This window comes from Xenopus laevis, chromosome 9_10L, assembly GCF_017654675.1.
Source record: "Xenopus laevis strain J_2021 chromosome 9_10L, Xenopus_laevis_v10.1, whole genome shotgun sequence".
Classification (NCBI taxonomy): domain Eukaryota; kingdom Metazoa; phylum Chordata; class Amphibia; order Anura; family Pipidae; genus Xenopus; species Xenopus laevis.
In genome coordinates this window covers 76,802,951-76,828,978 of record NC_054387.1, presented here as the reverse complement: position 1 = coordinate 76,828,978, position 26,028 = coordinate 76,802,951, and the positions used below count along the sequence as shown (strand labels likewise).

The window sequence follows — 26,028 nt, the reverse complement described above, 5'->3', positions numbered from 1 at the left end:
AATGATTGACATTTTCGTTTGAATTTAAACAAAAATCTTGACTTTTTTTTAAATTTAATCCAGCAGCTCCTCTTGCTTTATTATATCACTTACCTCATAAGTGACAATACATTCAACAGTTTCATTTTCTCTTATTCCTACAATCCACTTCTCCATAACAAATGGTGGCTGGGGAGGGAATAAAACAAAACATCTGTGTGATAAAATACCACTGATTCAGGCTAGGCTAGGGCCATACAATATCTGAGGCCGGATAAAGTAGTATAGTATTACATATAACACTAATATTTGCCCTGTAAGGAAAAAGAAACAGAACCTATTTGCCTTCAGCTATTTGTAAAATAATTCATCTGACATTTGGCCTAGAGGAATTAAACCAAGTTAATGTGTTTCACCCCTTTACTGAATTAAATATTTTATTGAGCAAATTAAATATTAGGATAATCAACACGACGAGGTGATCAACCTCAAACTTAAGGATTGAATATTGTACAGTTTATATGCTGCATATATCATAGGTATTGCAGTGTATGTTTTTATAGATCATTATAAAGTGTCATGTGATACTGTAAACTACAAATTCTGTACTGTGTTTGTATGTGTATAAAAACTACAACTCAGATTAAAATACAACTTACTTTTGTCATTCTCAGAAGTTCTACATCTGGCTGATTTCTATTGAATGTCACATCTTTTATGTATGTAATAGCAATTTCATCTCCATCTAACTCCATGTACATTTTCCATTTGCAGTCCTGAAAGTAAAGACATTTTAGAAAACAATGATTATGAAGCGGCTATTATTATTTCATCATATCATATGGACTTGCTAAAACTAAAAACATATTTTGCATAATAATGCTGGTAAGGATACAGGGAGCAGAAAGTATTTTTGCCTTAAAATAATTCATTTAAACTAATAGGTTAGTGTAAGACAGAAAAAAAGACTGTCACCGCTTCCCACAGCAAAAACAAAATAAAAAAATAGCAGTAGATTAGATTACCACTCGCAACACCCAAAAATTTAATTTTAACACAACTTTAATCCTCACAAATACAGACCAACGGCAGTCACCAACCAACCAAATTTTCCATTTTAGGTAAGACCTTCTTCCTCTTCTTTCTTGTATTGCATGTATTGCATACATTTATTTGTATCTGCTGCAGTGTACATACCCCTGTTTGTACCACTTCAGTTTAAAAATGTGCAACCCTGTATATACAGCATAACTACATATATAATATTGTATCTCAATACTTCTAATGATCACAATGTTTAAACAAGATTATTGACTTTGTTGTCATTTTTTTGTGGCCACCTTAAATACATAAATACATGCAACATTTTCCCCATATGTAATAGCAGGCACAATGTTTGCCCAGGAACACTGACCCACAGCAATCACAAAGGTATTTGTGTTTTGAAACAGGTGACAGGAAATGCTGAAATACTGATTGGCAGTGTTGGACTGGCCCACCGGGATACCAGGAAAACTCCCGGTGGGCCCAGGTGCCAGTGGGCCTCCTGCTTCTAACCATTTAGCTTATTTCATGGTCATTCCCTATTTCTTTATGGGGAAAAATGTGTAACAATGGACGAATAGAGTATATTAAGTAGATATAAAAGACTAGGAGAATAAAGAGGTTAAGTGAGGGGAGGAGGAATAATAGTTTAACAGTCTAAGCTTAATAGAATAACAGTCTAAGCTTTCCTGTTGGGCCCACAGTCTAAGGTTTTCTGGAGGGCCCCTGGCATCCCAGTCTGACACTGCTGATTGGTTGCTATAGGTGATAAGTGGGAAGTGTAGGAAACTTTGCTCCTTATATTACATTACCCATCCTTTCATGTTTGAAACTGCAGTTATTTTCTTCAGCATTAGACTTGTAGCCTCAGCCAACTTCTGACAGTATATCATATAAGGTCATTCTTTTTATCTTGTTGTTTTTCCTCTAATTGTTACTTATCAAGCTGTTTTTCCTTTAATTGTTATTTGTCACTGTTATCACAGGCTGTTGCCTGTACAATAGTGTTTGTGACGAGTAAACTGTGCAGGGAGGCTTTCTCTTTAATTTAACTTTATTGCAACTACAATACAATTTCTAGAAAAGATCTCATTTGTTTTGCAGTCATTTTATTCTTAAAAGGGAATTAAACAATTAATAATTTCAGCTGTAGACTTACCAGTATGACATTGTACATTTAAAGGAAAGTCATTATTTTCCATAAGCTGTTTTATTCAAGTTGATTAAGAAACAATACAGCTATACTATGATATTAAGGTTAACGTGAAGTTGAAAGTTCCTATAGACCCAAGCCTTGAGTTGAGACACTCCAAACATCCAGATACAGCAGTCTATTGTTTTAGTTAGGTATGGGATCACGAAAAGAGGTATTCAGTAGGCAGTTATTCTGGAGACTTATCTGAGGGCACACCCCTACTGACTGCCACAATGCCTAATGTACTAGAATTGAAAGAAGCTACGTTCTGGTCCAATGTCTCTCTCCCATGTGATAGATATTGCACCTGGTACATTATTAACACTTGTCCACAGGCAGATGACCAGATCATACTAAACCTCATGAATCAGTCATAAAGGAAAAGGCCCATTTCATTGGCTGATTACCTCCTGAATGCACCAATAGAATTCTGAGTTGTACCAACATTTTCTCCTTTTTCAGTTAATTGCTCTCAGTTGTTGTCTAAGAGCCCCGTTACTTAAGTTCAAGCAAATAATGGAAATATTACATCCATCTAAGACTGTCAGAACTTTGTATCTAACCCTAGACATACTTCTATTGGTATTCCCGGCATTAACAAAGCCCTAAATGTGCTCCAGGTACTACCGTATTATTAGCTCACCAAAACATTAAATCACATGGCCAGTTTTTAAAACAACATGGCATAAGAGGGCCAGCCTTGTGTCTTCAGATGTGATAAGAAACTGTATTTCTTAGTTGGCTCCCGTGCAGTAAGGAGTGATAGATCTCAGAGAAGATAAAACAAAAATCTGAGCTAAATGCTGCTCATGCTGCTATTAAAAGTAGTAACATGTTGATCAACAGAGCTCCTGAATTGCTCCTGTAAATTCTTTGCTATTATCTATCTCAACTGCTGCGACCTGCTGTTTCATAACAGATGAACATTCATCGATGGCACCTGGGTTATCTATCATTATGTTAAACCCTGCTCGACTATTTTTTTTTTTTTCTTAATGTCGGATTTTAAAGCAAGATAATACAAGTGAAGATAATTTGTTCCTCTTCTTCCACAGTTCATGTGTCGTAACCCTCCGCTGCGCTGTCCCATGAGATATTCTTATCCAGAAAGAAACCCACAAGCTGCTCTACCCAAAAATTCCAATAATAGCCCTCTTTTAGCAAATGTAGGTTTCAGGGTCTCGGACTAAAGGATGTTTTAATCTCTTCAGGAAAACAATGTCTCGTAATGATGTAAAGGACTATTGCTTTCCTGATGAAGAATCATACATAATTCAGCACCTTTTACTTGGCACTACTGTGATATCCTCATTAGGAAGCAGTGGCTCACAGTGGCTGTCAGATGGGGTCCGTGCAAATGCAGGCATTATATTGTCTTTGAGATGTGCAGCTGCTTCTATGACACTGCCAGTATCTAAAACATGACGCCAGTTTGTTTTATTTAGTGCTAAACCTTCCAGTTTGTAAAAACAAGGCTGACACAGAGCCTGACATGCGGCAGTGAAAATAATTAGCTCTCATTTTCTCAGCCTCCTGTTTCCTTCTCCCCGCTGCGTTCCCTTTCCACTAAACCACCACATGTCAGTCGAAATGGGAGGCAATTAGTGAGCTCATTTCAGTCCCCACAACTGTGCTGAAAAGAAAGTATTTATGATGGCACAATGAACAGCTGAAAGATTAAATAACATTTGCCTTTTGAAAAGAAAATGACTTCTAGCTAAATGGCCAATTTTTGATTATTCTCAAACAAGCTTAGAGTAGTTGGTCTTTAAAATACAAGAAAGGAAAATGAGTCATTTTTAGGTGGAAGAATAAAATAAATCTTGACACTGTAATGCAAATGACTGATGTTTTATTGCAAAATATGTAAATGTATTATACCCTTAACAATAGCTTGTGTCTAAGGTCAGGCAGAATTGTTACTAACTAGGCACTAGCACAGACAAGGTTACTAGAAGATTTTTTTTTTTTTTTTTCATGTTTTGCCTGTGAGTGGAACAAGGCCTTTGGGGATTCTTAAAGATTAAATTGAAACAACTCAAATGAAGCATACTTTTAATGGCACAATACACATTTCTGGATATGAAATTGCTTTGAAAACATCCTGCCTGACATGTTTATAAAGGTCCTGACATGTTTTCTTGACTAGATGACGTCGCTTAAATTAAGAAAGGCAGAATAATGCCGTATTTCTACAGGGTACTTTTAATTAGGACAGCATGCTATAAAATCTTAAGATTGCAGTCACCTTTCTTTATGCGTGTATGACTGCCTTGGTTTTTGAAACTTGTATTTTTCATAGTGGCAATTATGGGAGAGAAAAGAACTCACAGCATGTACCATGCACCAGGACTTATATACATATATGATACACTGCACTGAATTAATGGTGAAATCAATGCCAAAATAAGTCAATTTAATTGACCTTGCTCTTTTTTCTGGTCTGAGCAATTTCAATATTTTGATCTCTAAAATGTTATTTATAAAATGCCTATTTTATAAGTAAATAATTTACTATTGCTTTTTCACATATTCATTAATATTAAAGTATCACCTATCCACATTTGATTTGTGGGTCAGTACATCAGTGTGTAAAGAAGGATACTTGGGGGCCGATTCATTAACTTCGAGTGAAGGATTCGAAGGTAAAAAGCTTCGAATTTCGAAGTTTTTTTGGGCTACTTCGACCATCGAATGGGCTACTTCGACCTTCGACTACGACTATCGAAGGATTCGAAGTAAAAATCGTTCGACTATTCGACCATTCGATAGTCGAAGTACTGTCTCTTTAAAAAAAAATTCGACCCCCTAGTTCGGCAGCTAAAAGCTACCGAAGTCAATGTTAGCCTATGGGGAAGGTCCCCATAGGCTTGCCTAAGTTTTTTTGATCGAAGGATATTCCTTCGATAGTTGGATTTAAATCCTTCGAATCGTTCGATTCGAAGGATTTAAGCGTTCGATCGAAGGAATAATCCTTCGATCGTACGATCGCAGAATTTGCGCTAAATCCTTCGACTTCGATATTCGAAGTCGAAGGATTTTAGTTCCTAGTCGAATATCGAGGGTTAATTAACCCTCGATATTCGACCCTTGATGAATCGGCCCCTTAGATACTATCGTACCCAAATTTCCCTATTTCATTATCTTTCAATTAAAACCAAACACTTTCTTCTTAATGAATATATATGTAAAAACTGTAATGAAGTTGTTTCATTTGCTGTACTAATTAATCCTATTTAGGACTCAAAATCCTGCAGTTATGTAAAAAGGGTTTCAGACAGATTGTGCAACATTGTCATCTGAATTCTTTTTAAGGCTGGTCAAGTTGACAGTATTTGCCTGCAGATGGGCCAAAATAATGGCCACTCCATCTGATATCTGACAGGGGTTTGTATATCAATGAGAAAGACAGGAAAACCCCACAGGGCATAGACTATATCAGGCTGTGGATGAGGTATTCTGCATGGGAGCCCCATGGTAGCCAATCAGGGCACAGTCAAGTCATCCTGAGTATGTCCAATTTAAGACTGGGAATTGGAACGAGGTAAAGCTGAGCATACTCTTAACTTTCCTTCTGTTAAGGTAGCCTGGTGCACAATGCAGGAGGGTATGGCAACCCCCAATACGTCAATGGTATAGGAATACACTGGCACTCAAGGCAGTTCAATGCAGGGTTGCCCCTTGCTATTTATTTTGTGCGAAGTGCAACGTTTCGGGGCAAGCCCCTTTATCAAGCATTTTAATTTAAGACTGGGACCACACAGGTGACTAGGTTGATAGGATCAGAGATCTCTGCCATGCAGGCAACAATATATACTTGGTAGTTAGAAGCAAAAGAGAAATACAAATTCTTTAAAATACACTAGAAAATTCAAATTTTCAGAACATCATACTGAAAGTTCATTCTAAGTTGAAACTACCTGACATAATTTAACTCTCACTCTAAGGGGTACGGTTATGATTCCCAAGCTTTCGAGCTCAGGTAATCATAATGGAAACCCCTCATGAATTTACTAATCATGCGGGGTTTCGTGCCGAAAAAAGCTTGACAATCTTTTGTAAGTTTGCCCGAACAAGCTGCCTAAGTTTTTATGCCTTACAAAAGTCTGGGCAAACTTATGAAAATTGCTGAGCTTTTTCAGCACAAAACCCTGCATGATTAGCACATTCACTTGGGGTTTCCTTACAATTGCCTGAGCTTGAAAACTTGGGCAATCAGCAATAAACCCCTTAAATTTGAGTTGATTCCTGAGTGTTCGTCAAATCTTAAATACAGCAAACATGTGGAAGTTAAAATCTAAGGGATTGGTTAATGTGAGTATAATTTCACACCTTAGATAGCTGTCCCCAACCTTTTTACCCATGAGCCACATTTAAATGTAGAAAAAAAGTTATAGAGTAACATAGAAATGCAAAAAGTTCCTGGGGTTGCCAATTAGGGGCTGTGATTGGCTATTTGGAAGTCCCTATGTGGACTAGCAGCATACCGAAGGCTCTGTTTGGCAGTATACCTGTTTTTTATGCAAATAAAACTTGCCTTCAAGCCAGGAATTCAAAATGTAGCACTTACTTTGGGGCCACTGGGAGCAACATCCAAGGGGTTGGTGAGCAACATGTTGCTCTTGAGCCACTGCACACAGAATGTATTCTCAAATGTACATTTTCTGGCTAAAATCAGCCTGTTGACAGGCCATCAGACCATTATGAACAGTATTCAACTGTTTAGCCCACAAGTTGTTTAGTGGAATGGCTCCTATATTAGCCTGCGTATGGCCACCTTGAAGAATACAGGTTACTTTAAATTTAGCCTAAATGTATGTAATAGCTTATGAATATACATACATATATGCTATATGTGATTAACCCCGTATACAAAATAAGTGGCAAAAGGAAAAACAATGTAATCTCTTGGACAAAGTAGCAGGTCACTGTCTACTGCTGTGCAACCTATTTTAGTTAACTCGGCTTGACAAGTGATTCATGTTGCCCATGTAGCAGCACTTCAGGTCATAATTTCAGACCTGGAAAAATGCTTTCCAGGAAATATAAGATTACCCACAATTATATAACAGAACACTGCAGTATCTATGAAAGTAGGAGCAATTCATTCTGTGGTTTCGACCCTTTGGATTGTGGATGATGTTTAAATTGCAAACACCATTATAAAAAAAAAATATATATATATATATATATATATATATATATATATATATATATATATATATACATACAAACACTGTTTTATTGTAACTTATATTTTAAGTTTTTACAGTTATACATAGGAACATGAAGAGGACAAATAAATAAATAAAAATAGTAGCAGAGGAGATAGAAAACAAAATAGAATATAACCAATAAAGGCTGAGAATGAACGAACATTGTCAATCATGTCCACAAAGAGAGAGCAAATTATCGGTTATGTAAAATAGACACGTTGGCTACAGCAATACTTAGTCCTTAGTCACTTGAGCAAAGAGAGGCAGTTAAGGTCCAAAGCTATAGTGATTGTTTCTCTGTGAATATTTCAACAAAGGGGAATAAGGTTAAGAAAACTTTCATATCTTGAAACTATGATATTATTTCGAAATAAAGAGCAGAGAAACAATTCTCTAAACTTCCGGTAGGTAATAGTAGACAATAGCAGCAAAGTACAAAATATATAACAGTAGCTATATCAGGGATGCACAACTTAATGGCCACCATTTGTTTGACCAGGGTGTCCAACAGTTTCTGGACATGGATTGGAAGTCACTGGATTTATATAGATGTTTGTGGGCCCAAATACCTCCTCTTTTGCTCATGAACCATACCAAGTTCCTGGCTCCATACACAATCGTCCAAATAACAGCTCTTCCCACAGTACAAACCAGGTAACATTATAAGTATCAATTTAACAGCAACTTGTGTCTGTTAAATTAAATTAAAAGTTGATGCATGCAAAAATAAACAACACCTAGACCTGTGTTAAGAAATGTATATATGCTCATTAAAGTTTCTTTGTTTAGATGAATTTAAAGAATGACTGTACCTCTGGGCAGCTGCCTGATTTGAAGTGATATCCAAAAACAAGTTCTAGATTCACTATCTTTTCTTCATCATCATTTTCAGACTCCAAATCCTAGAAAGGACAAAGGACAAAGATTTGATACACATACAATTATATAACACCCAGTGGAATGTAGTCTATGAAAAATCTGGAACTGAATCTGTTCTTAGATCAGAACTACATAGATTAGCCATGCATAGAATAATGTAACATTTTATTTTTTTACATTTAAAGTAACATTACATTTATTTATTTATATATATTTTATTTTGACCTTTAGCCTTTTGTGCAAAATAGCAAGATAATATAAAAATACATGATTTTGTTTCTTTTTAAATTTGACATTTTCAGTTTACATGTACCATATATTTATTAGCAAGTATATGCCGTGTATCTTACTGTATCCCCAAAAACATACATGTATAAAAAGAATATGTTATATAGGAAATTCTTAAAGGTATTCCAGACTGAAAACACTTTTTAGAAGGGCGGATCAGTGTTCCCTCTAAGCTGTGTGCTCGTGCACACAAATTTTGAGGCCAGCACACACAACAAATTGTGGTGCGCACAAATAATTTTTTGTGAAAACACAAAATGTAGCATTTATTCTGACCTGAGCACACAGTTTTTAGGTGCACACGGAAGTTGCACAAAAGAATTTGCAACCAAGAAGGAATTAGAGGGAACATTGAGGTTGATCATGTGTTGGCAGTACTAATGTGTATTGTGTGTTGGAAATCTGCAGCTACCTATAGCTAGACACCTTCTGGCAAAAATAATAAGGGCCATGGCACACGGGGAGATTTGTCAGTGATTAACCTGCAGGCAACAAATCTCCTGAAAATGCTTTCCCACCATCAAACGCAAGGACATTTCAGGCAACTTTAGAAAAACTGAGAGACGAGTGTGTTTGGTATGTATGGTAGCTCAGATTTATCACGGGCAACAAATCTCCCTGTGTGCCATGGCCCTTATGTATATTGCCAGAATTTTAAAAAAGGGATTCAAATACCACACAATCTTAAATCGTTGTCATGAATGTCACAATGTACTGTAAGGCCACACATTTATTTTGTTTTGGCACCAGGACACAATTCACTAAGGCTATGCACATGTGACATTTATACATGGATTTACAATAAGCATGAATAAAAATGTTATAATGTGGACATATGCAAGAATCTCTAGTAAACCAACAGCTTCACAGTTTTCTTCTGACTCCTACTTACTTTAATGACTTATAGTTATACAGGATTCTGATCACATACTTTTTTCCTGGTTAAAATACTGTGTGCTATTAGCCTAGATGTTTACACTTTTCACATATTATAAATGGATTGAACTGATTAACATATACTGCAGTTCTTCACAGCTCCTGACATAACCATATTACCCACTGCTAAAAGAGGACATATACCTTCTCTAAAGTTAACTCTTTTGCTCCCCCTAGCTCTCCAAAGTAGACACATCAAGCATAATTATGGATGCAAGCGAATTATCCAATGACAATTATCCTCATCAGCTTTGCAATAGTCATCTAATTGGCATCTAACATACTGGGATTACTTTGCAAAATACTGCACTGTTAACCAAACTTCTGAAGCTTTAATATAGTGCTGTTTAGGTACCTGTACCAACAATGGTATGAACCAAGAAGAGAGAGTTAAGAGTAAACAGAGCAGGCAGGATTCACATTGGAAGATACTCTTACATCATCTGGGACTCATAAAAGAGTCTGAAAATGTTTTATTGTGGCTTGCTGCTTTAAAGGAGAACTAACCCCCTTAATGTGATAAGCCCCATCCTTCATAGTGTCTCTCCCTGCTTCCTCCCGCATAGTGCATTAGTGAAAAATGTTTCCTAATTGTGACTCTCACGTATCCATGCAGCATATCACACTGGAGCACAAGGGTGCCATCTTCCACATCTTCAGTTTTCTTCGGATTCTCCCTTTTCTTCAGCCATTTCCGGAGTTTCCAATGCTTGCGCAATTGCCACGAACACTGTACTGGCTCCAACAGCGCATGCGCCAAATATCTCAGTTTCCCTTCCCGAAGATGTGGAAGATGGTGCCCTTGTGCTCTGCTGCGCTACTCTGCATGGATATGTGAGATTAACAATTAGGGACACATTTTTCACTAAAACAAATGTATTGGTATTCAGAATTCATGCTGTCACATATACCAATTAAAAGTTGATTTTATTCTTAAGTAGAAAGTGCCTGAGGAAGCTCAAATTTAAATTCAACAAGTAAAGTTATCAATAATTGTATAGCTATAATTTGTAAGAGCGTATGTGCTTCATGATGGAATGCACACCAAAAGCAAAGGAGGAAGAAGGCTGTTACCTGCAAGTATAAGCTGCAAGTGCGGAGTGGTGAAATCCATTTAAGATCGGGGGAAAGGTCGCGATACATAAGGACTGCTTAAAGGAAGGAGTGGATCCAGTATTTCCATTGTGGGTGAAATCGATTTGGTTTCCATATAATTATTTTCAGCACAGATATAGCGACAGGGGGGTGCCCTATGCAGGTCATTGGTGCTGGTGGACATTAATAACGGTTGGATGTATGGATACAGTTAAACAGTAGAGTTGAATATATCCCACAAAAACTATATAGAGAATTGCAATTAAAGAAAGAAGCTCACTGCTGATTGGAGCAATATGGGACATAAGAATTGTAATACTATACTGTCACGCACAATATACAGCTATGGTGCTAGTTTATAATGTTAACAGCCTCCAATTATGAAGTTTTAGACTGTTAATATGAATTCCTCCTTGATTGATTTTTTTATGGTTTTTAGTATTTGAAAACAGCTATTTTTAGTTTTAACTGAAAAGGTATATAATGGTGTCGGCCAGCCGGCCAAGTTTTAATGGTATATGTGACAGCATGAATTCTGAATACTAATACATCTTTTTAGTTTAATTGCCGTTTTTAGTGATTAAAGGTGGTTGAGGTTAATAATTTCAAAATTAAATATATTTAAAAAAATTAAATATAAAAAAAAATCTGTTTTCACAGATTTCAGTGCAGAATTCTGCTGGAGCAGCACTATTAACTGATGCGTTTTGAAAAATGCATATTTTTCCAGTGACAGTAACCCTTTAAGAGTTCTCTATGGTTGCTGAACTACAGCTCTCAGCATGATATAAACCTTGTTGGAGAATCCTGGGATTTGCAGTCAAGTAACATTACTGTGGAATAATAATCCAATGGAAGGTATATATCACTTCACAGAGCTAAAGTTATGAAAACACAGAGCTATATTTTCTTTAAGACTAAAAGAAGACACATCAAACTTGCATACATTAAAAGCTACCCATTTGTTTTCATGTGAATAAACAACATGACAAAGGGAAGGCAGTGGAGGTTCATTCTACTAAATATAGATTAGGGCAATGATACAAGGAGCTACTTGTAGCCACCGTGTAGCACCTTGTGCCATAGCTCTTAAGAATATTTAGCACTGACTGAGGGAGATGCTCTTGTCTTTTTTTAAGCCAAGTGGTAAGTAAAGTCAGTAAATGTGTATTTGATTTGATGATTTCCTCTGCAAAGTAGGAGGAATGTGGAAGAACTTTGAGGCCCAGCTGAGACTTCTATCACTTTGCCGATATGCAGGTTCCAGCCATTAAATGGCATTTCATTGACAGACTGTTTGCACTGAGAATAGATTTGTTTGCTCTTCCATAAATTCGCAGCTAAAGAACAAGCAGGGTGGAATCTTGGCAGGAGTCGCTCACAATGAGCTGCTCTTTGGAAGGAATACTGCTCTGCAACAACGGATAGCTGATGCTGGCATGAAACGCAACAGTTAATGGCACTTGGTCTTAATGTCAATGGCAGCTGATGTGAAAAGGAAAAAGAATGGATGCCATGCTGCTTTCTCTGCCTGTATTGCAGAGTTAATTTCCTTTTAACAAAGGCTCCGTGTCCCACTAACTCACCAGTGAAGAGTTTCATTTTTAAGAGCACAGCAAGTCTTGTTATGTATATGAACAAAGTGGCATTTGAGAAGGTTTTAGTAGCTGTTAATTTTCCCTCTATTTTATGTCTATTAATACAGTTACTGCTACCTAAATGTGCTGCGATTCAACTGAAAATGACGGATAAGTGCTTTTTTTCCACAGTTAAATAACTACTCATAACCAAGGATTGGCAGCTGGCTAGTTTATTAGTGGCCCGGAAAGAAGCCAATCAGCCACTTCCAATTTTCATGTTACCTGTAGACAGGCCTGGAAATAGGGAATAGTCCATTTGGCCTTGGTTGTTTGTGACATATAAAGAACTCAGACGCTGTGGGTGGCAGCTCTGCTTTCCATTAAACAGAACTTTACAAAATATACAAGCTCTGAATATTCAGTGAGATATTAAAATGTTCACTCTGATGTCAGGGCAAAATATACTTTATCTATTATAAGTATTCGAATATCAGAAGTCTTTTATACAGGTCATGGAAATCTAAGGTTGCTTATAATATCCATAAGTGATGAGGTACATTAGATTGTTTCTTATAATACACATGTATTGGTGATCCATGTGACATCATTAAGCACCGTATATGTGTAGTATAATTTATATGTCACTGCTGAAACACTTTTTTCCAGGCAGACAGTTCTGCCACACGTTAACAACTACAAGCCTCTCTATGTAAATGGATTCCACTGAAGTACTCTATGTTAACAGGTTGCGGTTTATTTCCATCCACACTATTATTCATTATGGGCTGTTGCTCAAACATATCCACTTTCCAAAGTCCAGCCAATGACTGAGATGTATCGTGTGCATGCCACTGATAGCAACACCATAGGGCACATTTATTTAGCTCAAGTGAAGGAATAGAATAAAAAATACTTCGAATTTCGAAGTATTTTTTTGGCTACTTCAACCATCGAATTGGCTACTTCGACCTTCGACTACGGCTTTGAATCAAATGATTCGAACTTAAAATCGTTTGACTATTCGACCATTCGATAGTCAAAGTACTGTCTCTTTAAAAAAAAAAAACTTCGACCCCCTACTTCGCCACCTAAAACTTCCCGAACCTCAATGTTAGCCTATGGGGATGGTCCCCATAGGCTTTCTAGCCAATTTGTGATTGATGGAAAATCGTTCGATCGGTGGATTAAAATCCTTCGAATCGTTGATCGATCGAACGAATAGTGCTAAATCCTTCGACTTCGATATTCGAAGTCGAAGGATTTAACTTCGACAGTCGAATATTGAGGGTTAATTAACCCTCAATATTCGACCCTTGGTAAATGTGCCCCTATGTATGTGGCACAGGCACCCTCACACTCACCACACTTTCTAGTCCTCTTAATTCCTTCCCATGCAATCTCATATAGCATATGCCTACACGCAAAATTCTGCTACTTACTGTATATAAAGAACTCTACCTGAGGCCCCATGCCTTTCTATCAAGTCAAAGAACTCTTTAAACAATTCTTATAGTACCCTAATGTTTAGTAAGACGTGCTTTATTCAGTATTATATATTACCTAGCACTAGCTGTTTAATGTTTCTCATAATTTCAACTTTTAAACAACTACAATATCTGAACACACAAATCTTACCTTTATCAGCGGAGGGAAGTGGAAAAGATTCAGGTAATCATGTGTTAATTTTTCTATTGCTGTCTGCATTCAAAGAAAAAAAGGAAGATTAAATAGTTAACTTAGAGAGTTGCGCTGCTTCTGGGGCATTTTACATGGAATGACATACATAAAGAATCGTGAGGCCCAGATATGTTTTCTATGATGATCAAACTCACATCTAGAACGTCATATTCTTGCTCACCAGCCCACTTGCTACCAAATTAAAGTTCTAGTTTGTTTCCTGATAGCTTCATTATATTAGCTATATTAGTTCCTGTTGCCATAGTCCAAGCTAACATTTAATGGCTTTCATTAGTTTCAGTTGTGGGTGGATAATATTTTATAATGCAGGTATATGACAAATCAGCAATTAGTTGTACTAATAAGTGTGTGTGTGTGTGTGTGTGTGTGGCATTTCATCATCTATAACCCATTGGCTCATGCTTTCCTATGGGCCACTATATTGTGACATGACTACCTGCAGCATTCTGAGTGTTGGACACAGCCAGTTCATGAGCTTTTCATCTTATATTCAATTTAAGTACATCATAAAAGTATTAAAACAACTACAGTAGATCCTGCATATTATGGTTTTCAGAGGTCTAGAAAAAAATGGTATAAAAACAAGAGAAAATGTATTATGGATTATATACTGGTGGGAATTCGGAAAATCTATGTTTCATTGTACAGGTATGAGATCCGTTATCTAGAAACCCGTTATCCAGAAAGCCATGAATTATGGAAAGTCCATCTCCCATTGACTCCATTTTATCCAAACAATCCACATTTTTTTAAATTATTTCCTTTTTCTCTGAAATAATAAAAGAGTATCTTGTACTTGGCGCACATTACGATTTAATTAAGACTTATTGGAAGTTAAATCAGCCTATTGGCTTTATTTCATGTTTACATGACTTTCTAGTAAACTTAAGGTATGAAAGTCCAAATTACAGAAAGATTCATCATCCAGAAAACTGCAGGTCCCAAGCATTATGGATAACATGCATCACTTAAATTGAACTGACTAGAATTATCACATGACCAGTGAAACAAATGCAACACTGGAGTTCATGCAGTGCATTTTAAAGAAAGCTCCTTAAGCAAATGAAAATACAGAAAATTTAAATATTATAAATGTTTCAATTTTTTATAAATTGATACATTGTACAAAATTTATTTTGCCAGAATAAACTTTGTTTCTGTAGGATATGTATACAGTTTGCTGCAGTCTGGTAGGGGAAGAGGAAAAGAGAGTCCAGTATCTAGCATGGAAATTACAAAAACACTGGGGCAAAATGTGTTAATATTTTACATTTGCTTTGGGATCAGAAAACAGAAAAAAAAAGAAATATGTATATATGAAATATTTTACCCTTAAAAAAACTTTTGAATTTTTCTGGGACCTTCTTATTTATAGGAAAGGATCATATAATTGAATTTATGCTACATACCTTTAAATGAATGATATGCCCTTTAGAGACAATCCCCATGTCCTTTAGATCTCTTTCTTCTAACAGAAGCAGCCTTTTGCCCGTGATGTGATGCTGTCTGAACAGTGAGGCGTATATATTCTCATCATCTATAGTGCAAGGAAGCACAGAGCTGTTACACTGATCTACCGTGTTTATTACAAATGCAGTGTCTTTCACATCCATTTATGGCTTTACCTGATTTAACCAGCTGCTGCATCCAAACGTACTGCGAAAATAAAGAAACTAAAATTAAATCTTTAAAATATCTTTTTTTTTTTTTAAATAGCAATGGGTGTGTAATTAATAGAATAACATATTTCCATAACAAATAACAACTTAAGTCTAAGGACTTTGGACTGGAAATGGACAGCACATTCAAGTTGCGACACACTTACAGAATGATCAGTCTGAGTTTGTGGAAATAAATAAACATCGGACTGAAACATTCACATATAAAATTCTAAATATATTACCAAATGTATATGTTGTACACAGTTTATCATGTATAATTCATATATCACCACTCAATTAATTCATACACTTATAACATTATAGATCATCCATCAAATTTCCAGTAAAAAGAACAGGTGGTAAGAAAACACTGCAAGCTCACATATATAGACATTAATAGTTCATTAGTATCAGCAGCCAACTTACTTCAGACATTTAGAGAGCATATGGCCTTGAGTGGTTTTTTGAAGCTATATTGAATTATCACCCAGGTTCATAGTAGCGCATGGAACCATAACTATTATTTGTAAAATGAGTGCAAATCCGGGTGGTATTCATCAGTCCACTTTATAAGATACACTGTTGGCATTGTTGCGATGGTAAATTTCTCTGAAATTCTGATATAAGTTGACCATTGTCTTGAATGACTCTACAACTGTTCGTTACGAACTTTATTCGTTTTATCTGTATATTTGTATAATGTAATTGTATTGGAATTCGTGTTACTGGATATATTTCAATGCCCCTGTAGGACAACAAATTTCTATAGAAACAAGTAATAAGTCAATATGGCCAATGATAGTACAAGTAATAATTTGGCCAACGATAAACCCACAGTTTTATCTAAATGAAGTAACCTGACTAAATATCATAATGAACTAATAACGTTTATACAGTGGTGTGAAAAACTATTTGCCCCCTTCCTGATTTCTTATTCTTTTGCATGTTTGTCACACTTAAATGTTTCTGCTCATCAAAAACCATTAACTATTAGTCAAAGATAATAATTGAATAATTGAACACAAAATGCAGTTTTTAAATGAAGGTTTAATGAAGAAAAAAAACTCCAAATCTACATGGGCCTGTGTGAAAAAGTGATTGCCCCCCTTGTTAAAAAATAACTTAACTGTGGTTTATCACACCTGAGTTCAATTTCAAAGGTTATAAAGCCATTTCTAAAGCTTTGGGACTCCAGCGAACCACAGTGAGAGCCATTATCCACAAATGGCAAAAACATGGAACAGTGGTGAACCTTCCCAGGAGTGGCTGGCCGACCAAAATTACCCCAAGAGCGCAGAGACAACTCATCCGAGAGGCCACAAAAGACCCCAGGACAACATCTAAAGAACTGCAGGCCTCACTTGCCTCAATTAAGGTCAGTGTTCACGACTCCACCATAAGAAAGAGACTGGGCAAAAACGGCCTGCATGGCAGATTTCCAAGGCGCAAACCACTTTTAAGCAAAAAGAACATTAAGGCTCGTCTCAATTTTGCTAAAAAACATCTCAATGATTGCCAAGACTTTTGGGAAAATACCTTGTGGACCGACGAGACAAAAGTTGAACTTTTTGGAAGGTGCGCGTCCCGTTACATCTGGCGCAAAAGTAACACAGCATATCAGAAAAAGAACATCATACCAACAGTAAAATATGATGGTGGTAGTGTGATGGTCTGGGGTTGTTTTGCTGCTTCAGGACCTGGAAGACTTGCTGTGATAGATGGAACCATGAATTCTACTGTCTACCAAAAAATCCTGAAGGAGAATGTCCGGCCATCTGTTCATCAACTCAAGCTGAAGCGATCTTGGGTGCTGCAGCAGGACAATGACCCAAAACACACCAGCAAATCCACCTCTGAATGGCTGAAGAAAAACAAAATGAAGACTTTGGAGTGGCCTAGTCAAAGTCCTGACCTGAATCCTATTGAGATGTTGTGGCATGACCTTAAAAAGGCGGTTCATGCTAGAAAACCCTCAAATAAAGCTGAATTACAACAATTCTGCAAAGATGAGTGGGACAAAATTCCTCCAGAGCGCTGTAAAAGACTCGTTGCAAGTTATCGCAAACGCTTGATTGCAGTTATTGCTGCTAAGGGTGGCCCAACCAGTTATTAGGTTCAGGGGGCAATTACTTTTTCACACAGGTTTGGATTTCTTTTCTCCCTAAATAATAAAAACCCTCATTTAAAAACTGCATTTTGTGTTTACTTGTGTTATCTTTGACTAATAGTTAAATGTGTTTGATGATCAGAAACATTTTGTGTGACAAACATGCAAAAGAATAAGAAATCAGGAAGGGGGCAAATAGTTTTTCACACCACTGTACATGAACAAGAACCATTTTCTACTAACCCCCTGTTTTTACTGAAATTACAATTTTATGGATGAACTGTAATTTTACATTTTAATGTAATTTTAATGGTTTTCATTTTATGTGACATAAGTGGTGATATATGAACTAGCCAAATACAGCAAGAGAGATGCACAGGAACGGACTATAAGTTTATATAACTGTGACTTTATTCAGGTCCAATTTAGGAGATACAAATATATATTTTTTGTTTACCAATTAAGTATAGGTCGGATATCCACATTTTTCTTTTCATATTATGTCTAAAATGTTATGTCTAATTTTAATATACCGTATATACTCGCGTATAAGCCGAGTTTTTCAGCACCAAAAATGTGCTGAAAAAGTCGACCTCGGCTTATACGCGAGTCAGACAGCAAATGCGCAGAGTCACCATTGCACAAGCAACACAATTGCTCAGACAGGCTAAGTAAGTACCGTAAGCATGATTTCTTACCTGCCCACATCACGTCCCCCCTCCCTAGTCTCCACGTCACTGGATACGGAAGGAGAGAGACCGGACTGACAGTCCCTGCCTGTATCCCCTCCCACATTCTTCAATACTCCGTGCGTGTGTGAATAGCAGGCTCAAGGCACGGGCGATCACATTTATGAGCGGGGGGGGCTTTCCCCCTCCCTCAGTAGCTGCGCTGTCAGCAATAATAATGGTTTAACCCTGCAAACACCGTCTGATTTGTAAGTAGCTTTTTTTTTTTGACCTTTGGCTTACTCTCACTGGGATGTAATTTGTGCTTTTTCTCAGACTGAAGTTTTTACGGCTCAGCACCACTTCCTGTGCTAAAGTATTTACTGTGTCAGGAACGTATCTGTCATTATTAGCCGATCGTTGAAACACTCCATTATTGTCTGGCAGTGATATAGCTTGTATGCAACATAATCTGGAATGTTTACTGCAAGAAGTGGACATTTGTGATCAGCGTGCAGGTGTATTGCAGTGTTAGATGGCATTGCTTATTTATTTTTGTCCTGTATTTCTGCTTATACCATTGCTATGGAAAAAAAAATCACAAATCTTTCAGAGAACTAACTGTGCTCGTCTTCAGCATGTATTACTATTTAGTTGGGGAGCATTCTGTCCCAGTGGCTTCACAGATCCTATCTGATCCCTATTATAAGCAGCATTCCTGCCCTGCTTTATGGCAGCTGAGATTCTAGCTAGCGTATCTGTATAACAGAGCATTCTCTCCCAGTGGCTGCACAAATCCTATCTGATCCCCATTGTAAGCAGCAGTCCTGTCCTGCTTTATGGCAGCTGAGATTCTAGCTATCTGTTATTTAGAGAAATTTTGGGAAAATTACCAGTAGCTGCTGCATTTCTCACCCTAGGCTTATACGCGAGTCAATACGTTTTCCCAGTTTTTGTAGGTAAAATTAGGTACCTCGGCTTATACACGGGTCGGCTTATACACGAGTATATACGGTAATTTTGTACATTAATCTACTCCTTTCCTAGGAAACTAGGGTTAGGAATATTTTGAGTGCTATAGGCTTTAAGCAGACATAGGTTGGAAAACAACTGTTAATTATTTTATATTGATTATGTATAATGGCAATCATATTCAATATATGGCCATTAATATCTGATCTACAGCAGATGTGTCCTATAAGGGAGAACTTGGTCAACCAGTAGAATTTTAGCTGTAGATGGTTCAAATAGGCCTTCTCCAGTACTAGTCCACAGCAATAATTATTATTATAATTATACTGATATAAAGTATATATGACCAGAGGGATGGTTGGTGTTAATTTGTTCCAAAGGATACGAGCTGATTGTTATAAAGGTACCTCACATCATCTTCAGTACCATAACAGCCATTGGATAACACATTTTCAAAGCTAATTCTTGATGGAAAGTCAACCATAAAGGCAATCCCTCTATATGCAGCCTGGAAAACTTTCTGCAGCTGAAGAGATGCTCATTGGCTATTTTATATAACAATAATTATTTCCCCTGAGCTTACCCTGAAATAGAAAATGTTTATTTATATTGCGCCTCATTGGGGGGTGTATCAATCTTGCAGAATGCAAAGCTGTGCCACTTAGTGGAGACACCTGCACAAAACAATGGAGCAGTGGGCATGTGCAACCAGTGCCAATCTAGGGAAGATATACTCTACATCTCAAATCAACTCAACAATTTGTAATAAGTTTGGTCGTAAGTCTTAACAATAACAAAGAATCTGATCTACATTGGTAAAAGTGAATAGATTTTCTTATCTGTCCTATTAATGTGAATATATCATCAATAAAATAATACTTAATGTAGAACCTAGAGTAAGGTTTGTACTGTATAGTATCATGTGTGTATACTAAAAATAATCGTGAAAGAAGACTACTGAGCATTTCTGTTAAAAGCTTGTCAGAATTTGAAAGTAAAGGGTGTGAATTAACTTCCATTACCTGACAGAGCTGTATCCCAGTGCTTTTAAAGGAGAAGGAAAGTTAAAACTTAGCCTAAATATACCAGTAAACCCTCAAAGTAGTGCTGCTCTGAGTCCTCTTTCAAAAGTAACACAGCATTTCTTTCCTTCTATTGTGTAAACATGGGCTTCTGTATCAGACTTCCTGTCTTCAGCTTAAACTTCCTTGCCCCGGGTGTGAGCATGCTCAGTTTGCTCCTCTTCCCCCTCTCCCTTCTCTGCTGTAATCTGAGCCCAGAGCTATAAGTGAGCAGGGGAAGACTCAGACAGGAATTGATGTCACACCAAGCTAATATGGCAGCTGCTATCCTAAACAAACAAAGAGCTTCTAGAGATTTTTATTCAGGTATGGTAAAACATTGTACAGAATAAATATAGCATTCTAGCTTGCACTATTGCAGCTTATCTATTGGCAATAAAATGCCTCCATAGCTTTCCTTCTCCTTTAATGAAATAATACTTGTAATAAGTAATGAAGTATACTAGGCACCAAATGAGTGTCCTTTAGGACATTTTTGTATGTGGTGGAACACTGAAACCTCAGTTACAAGCTACATTATAGTAAAGTGTCTGTGATTCTTACCACATCTTCTTCTGTCCACGAACATATATCAAAGGAAGGCAACAACTGTAGGAGGAACGACAGAAAGGTGATTAAACATTAGAATATTTATGTATCATGTGTGTATGTATATATATATATATATATATATATATACTGACTTCCATTAGGTGGAACATGTTGTACCACTCAAGCAGGTTATTATGAAAAATCTATCTTTGTTTTAAAACACAATTTAAACATATATTGTCTTTCCTACCAAAACATTATTAGAAAGCTTTGGTACTACAGAGATAGGACCTACATCTGGCCAATATACACTTAGGGCTTTTGTATAAAAATATGTTTGCTCCCTATAAACACTGCAGAACAGGGAAACAAAGTAAATCCGTTCTAGACCTTGGTCCATCAGACCAACTATGGGAGAAGGCACTTAAATGAATGTTCCAATTAAACCCCTTTTATCAAAGCTACTTTTTATTCCTCCAGCTGGTGAGAAAGGGAAAGTTGTGAGGAAAAGTTAAACAATAATCTATGGGTCATTTAAAATCAGTGAAAATTAAAACATGTCAGTATGTGTCTTTTTGTTTCATAAAAAAAGAGTGACAAAATGCTTTCCCTCCATTTAACATCAGTTGGAATTGCCAACAAGTGTCTGGTACCTTCTAATGACAGGCATGGGTCACTGAAAACACGTAGGGGTATATTTATCAAAGAGTGAAGTTTGAAATTCTGCCTCTCTACATTAATTTCTATGGGATTTTTAAAGGCGTATTTATCAAATGGTGAACCCTTCACTTTCACCCTTTATTAAATACGCCTTTAAAAACCCCATAGAAATTAATGGAGAGAGGCGGAATTTCACTCTAGCAGACTGTGGTGATCTTTAACTTCACTCTTTGATAAATATACCCCATGGTGCATTTTTGAGCATTTAAAACCTGACACTAGACTTTAGCCAATGCTCGGCAGTCATTCCCATAGAATAGGGGAGTCCATTTTGTCCCTCTACTATATGAAAAACACTTGGTGGCATATAACTAAAAATCATCTGCCACTACTCGAAGAGCAGTTGGTTGGGATACTGGTACCACAAAAAAAACCACACCAACAATTTCGGTCCATTTGCTATTAAACCATTGTCAGCAGTGTATATGATCCCCAAATGTTCAGTTTGATATGGCAAGATTCACATTCATACATTTTCTTCCTATGTAATCTGACCTGTGCTGTCGGATTGCACTGCAATTTTAGGAACTCTAAACATAAACAAATTCAATATATTTAAGTCCAAGTTTACTGAGCCAAGTAACTGGATACAATTACTGACAGCTAGTCCCACTCTATTATAAATAAGTAAACAAAAGAAGGAAGCCAATACCTTTACAAAAGGCCAACAGCTGAAATGTTTCTACATAAAAATTGTTTTAATCAAATTCTACCAAAGGGCTCTTTGAGATGCTGGAGGATCAGTAAAAAATCTGCCATACCCTAAAACCATCTCTGAATTAGGAGTTCTCTACATCTCCCTCTACATGTGCTTTTCTGTATTTGAACAACACAGGGCCCATGTGAGAGTCTTGTACAGAGAATTTCTAATTATGTTCCCGACAGTAATACACTTGTCATCATTGTCCTTGGATGCTGTCTCCAATTACCCTTCAGCTATCAACCAGCAGAAAAACATGAATAAGTTGCATAAACAGACTGAAATCCATTTTACTGGAAGAGACAAGGGTAAGGTTCAGAGGGAAACATTATCCTCTTGGGTCCTGATGTCCTTATGCAGGCGTCCCTTATGTGTCCATTGCAGTCATCTTCTCTGTATTCTTCCCGAGTTGGATTTTACTATGATTATCCAATTATACATTCAACAATAAAAATGTGAGTAAATTTGTGACCGCTACTGTGCCCATCTAAAAGCAGTTATGTGTTTCCATTAAATGCTGGTTTAAAAATATATATACAGTGCATTTTCCATGACATAAGTATTAGGATATGTTAAAAGCCAATGTTCAAAATCAGTATCACGTCCCTATTTTCATGCTGGTATAATTGCATGTAGGCATCTAATAGCAGGAAATGTAACACCAAGGTCACATTTGTAGATACTAATGGTTATCATTAGGCTAATAATATTTTTACAACTACTCTTGAGGCTTATTTAATGGAAATTGAGGCTAAGTGGAATTGTTTTATATTGTTTCATGGATACAAGGAAATTTTATTCCATTTCTTTACATGGACAGACAGGTTCAGAGTGTCTAGCTTTTGGATTCTGGAATAAAATAGCAGCCACACAAAAGGGTAAATTAGGATTGTTTACCGAAACTTAAAGATACATTTTTATTATCTAAATCGAGGTGTGTCAAAAAGGTCATTTGATGGAGTCTAATCCTTAAGGTATACTGGATTATAATGAACATAGTTCCCTCTTATTCCCACTGGCAAGAGACTGCACCCTGAATATTAAGGGAATCGTTGGATTGTACTAAACATACAGTACATAGTTTTTACATCTTATAAATGCATATGAGTGTTCTTGTTGGGTATAACTGGATAGATCTTTCTTTATAAGCTGTCAACAAGTGGAAAATATACAAATATCTATTCCTGAAACTAAGGATGCACCAAATCTAGTATTTGGTTCGGGATTTGGCCTCTTTCAACAGGATTCAGCGAATCCAAGTGCCTGCAAAATCTAAAAAATCATGCAATTTTTTGTCACATTGAGAAGGAAGTCAAATATTTTTTAACCAGACGTTCAATGCATTGTTCTCTTACCCCGTTATTTACATATGCAAATTAGGGTTCAGATTCAGTTTGGTATTTGGCCAGATCTTTAACAAAGGATTCAGGATTTGGCCGATTCCTGAAATAGTGGGATCAGTGCATCCCTACCTGAAACAGACTACAGGTCAGGAAGAAGCCTAAGGAGTGTTCTTCATCAAAATTACTAGAACGTTGTTGACAAAGAGAAGACATAGCAAGGAAGCTTATGAGGACTTTCCGTTTTTTACAATCTTGGTATCAGCTTCAGTTCAAAGCTTACGAACCATTTCTTATCCCTACCGTCAGCTATGATACTCATGCATAGAGTTTACACATGCACTGAGGTCTTAATGACATTTCAGGGGTCCTATTGTGTTCATGTTTTGATACCACAGATGAATATGTTATAAACTCCTTATAATACACAAGAGCCAAGAGCTTAGTGATGTCATTTGTCACATGACTCACAAACTTGTGTATTATAATAAAGTACCCCATGTTGCAAAATATGTGGATATTATGTCACCTCGGAATTCCATGACCTGTATAAAAACACTAACAGTTGTAGCAGAATGCCTCATAATTGGTTTGGAATGAAGCCTTTTCTTGAAACCAAATCTTTAGTCAGGAAAAATCGGAAAGATTTATGAAGGGTCAAAGTGAGAATTCAAATTTTCGATTTTTTTTTTGGTCAAAACTCTCAAATTAGAATTTTGAATTATCCAAACTTGATTTGAGTTTTAACTCGAATATCGATATTTATCATACTCTGGCCCTTTAAGAACTTGAATTTGACTATTTGCCACCTTAAACCTGCCAAATTGCTGTATAAGTCAATGAGAGAGGTCCAGGGATCAATTTGGTGATGTTTGCAGCCTTCCTGACATTCAAGTTTTTTTTCTGAGAAAAAAAATCGAATGGAGTTTTTTTTAAATTCGATTTGAGTTTTTCTAATTCAAATCGTATTCGATTTGAGTTTTCAGGTCGATTTAAATTGTCCAAGATGAGAAAATTTGATTTTATTAATACATTTTGATTGGACAAATTTATGGGAGTTTTAAAAAAACTCACATGAATTAGAATTTTGACCTTTGATAAATGTGCCTCTAAATGTCATGAGTATTCCTAGCAGAACCATTTATATATGTGACCTCACCTGTAATCTTACAGCTCATTTAAGAATGAAATTCTTCAATTTCAAGGGCTTTACAGTTATTTGTAAATGTAATTCTTATCAAAAGCATTATTTGTCTGTCCTACTCTTGTCTTAGCATATTTGGTTGTGACTTATGCAGTAGAATGGATCAATATAGATTAACAGACCTATGAAGAAGCATGCAAAGTCTGGGGTCTTATGTGGAGAACAAGAAAATGACAAATACTGCTTTCAGTGGCACTTGCAGGCACAAAGAACGTTAAAACCACTGAAAATCTATTGGGTTGGGTGAAAGAATGTGTGTAGGTCTACCCAATTGTCTTCTGTAACCCAATTTATCACAATACTTGCATGCTTCAGTCTATTCTGTATGTATGCTTATCTTTTGGTGAAAATAAATATATTTCTAAAAAAAACATTGAAAATGTTTCATTCATGCATATGGAAAAGTTGTTTCATAATGCTAAGATTTGAAGTTGAGGATCCCCTTTAAAAAATTTTTTTTAGGTAAAATTTCACTTCAAGCTCTTTAACAACACAATAAATTCTGTACGTACTGTTATCTTACCAATAAGCAATATCATTAAAAAGTAAATCTAAATTCAATTTGTTTTTTTTTTTATTATTTTGATATTGAGGAACATATGAATATATATGCTTTTCTTTTCTTGGATATTCTAGGTGTTGTTATCCGCTGGTTGCTGTGTTTTGTGAACAATATGGCACATTGCACTTCAGTACGTATTGTTTATAATATATGCTCAATGCACTCAAATATTGTTAGTGTTTCACAGCAGGAAATTTAATATGCATTTTCATATTAAAAGAATAGTGTTTTTTGAAAAATATGGTATTACATTTTATAAGCGTATATTGTTATTAAAAACAATTACACAGTTTTGGAATGATCAGGGTACATTTCACTACAGGTTGTACTTGTATAACTTTGCATGTGACAAATAAAGGAATCTATCTATATGAAATGTAAAATACATTTCCAACTATCTTAATGAATCGGATTCAGCTGTCCTTAAAAAAATGGGAAAAACGTATTTATCATTGATAATTTTTTGTATATATGTTTAATATATAGTACGATAATAGCATAATCACCTATTAATATAATACACTTGTCAGTTATAATGCCTGGTCTGTTTTGATGTGGAAAACATTTTTTA

At 36.3% G+C, this 26,028-nt stretch overlaps 1 protein-coding gene across 1 annotated transcript in view; it reads right to left on the bottom strand.

Annotated features, from left to right (window-relative positions):
- The window catches only part of map3k20.L (mitogen-activated protein kinase kinase kinase 20 L homeolog), a 95,321-nt gene that overhangs the window by 6,183 nt on the left and 63,110 nt on the right, over positions 1 to 26,028 (bottom strand). The window contains exons 12-18 of the mRNA XM_018233970.2: positions 20,944 to 20,988; positions 15,536 to 15,566; positions 15,320 to 15,447; positions 13,848 to 13,910; positions 8,247 to 8,336; positions 639 to 755; positions 94 to 168 (exon numbers count right to left, since the gene is read on the bottom strand). Of these exons, the coding sequence (XP_018089459.1) occupies positions 94 to 168; positions 639 to 755; positions 8,247 to 8,336; positions 13,848 to 13,910; positions 15,320 to 15,447; positions 15,536 to 15,566; positions 20,944 to 20,988 (549 nt within the window). The remainder of the gene's footprint in view (positions 1 to 93; positions 169 to 638; positions 756 to 8,246; positions 8,337 to 13,847; positions 13,911 to 15,319; positions 15,448 to 15,535; positions 15,567 to 20,943; positions 20,989 to 26,028) is intronic.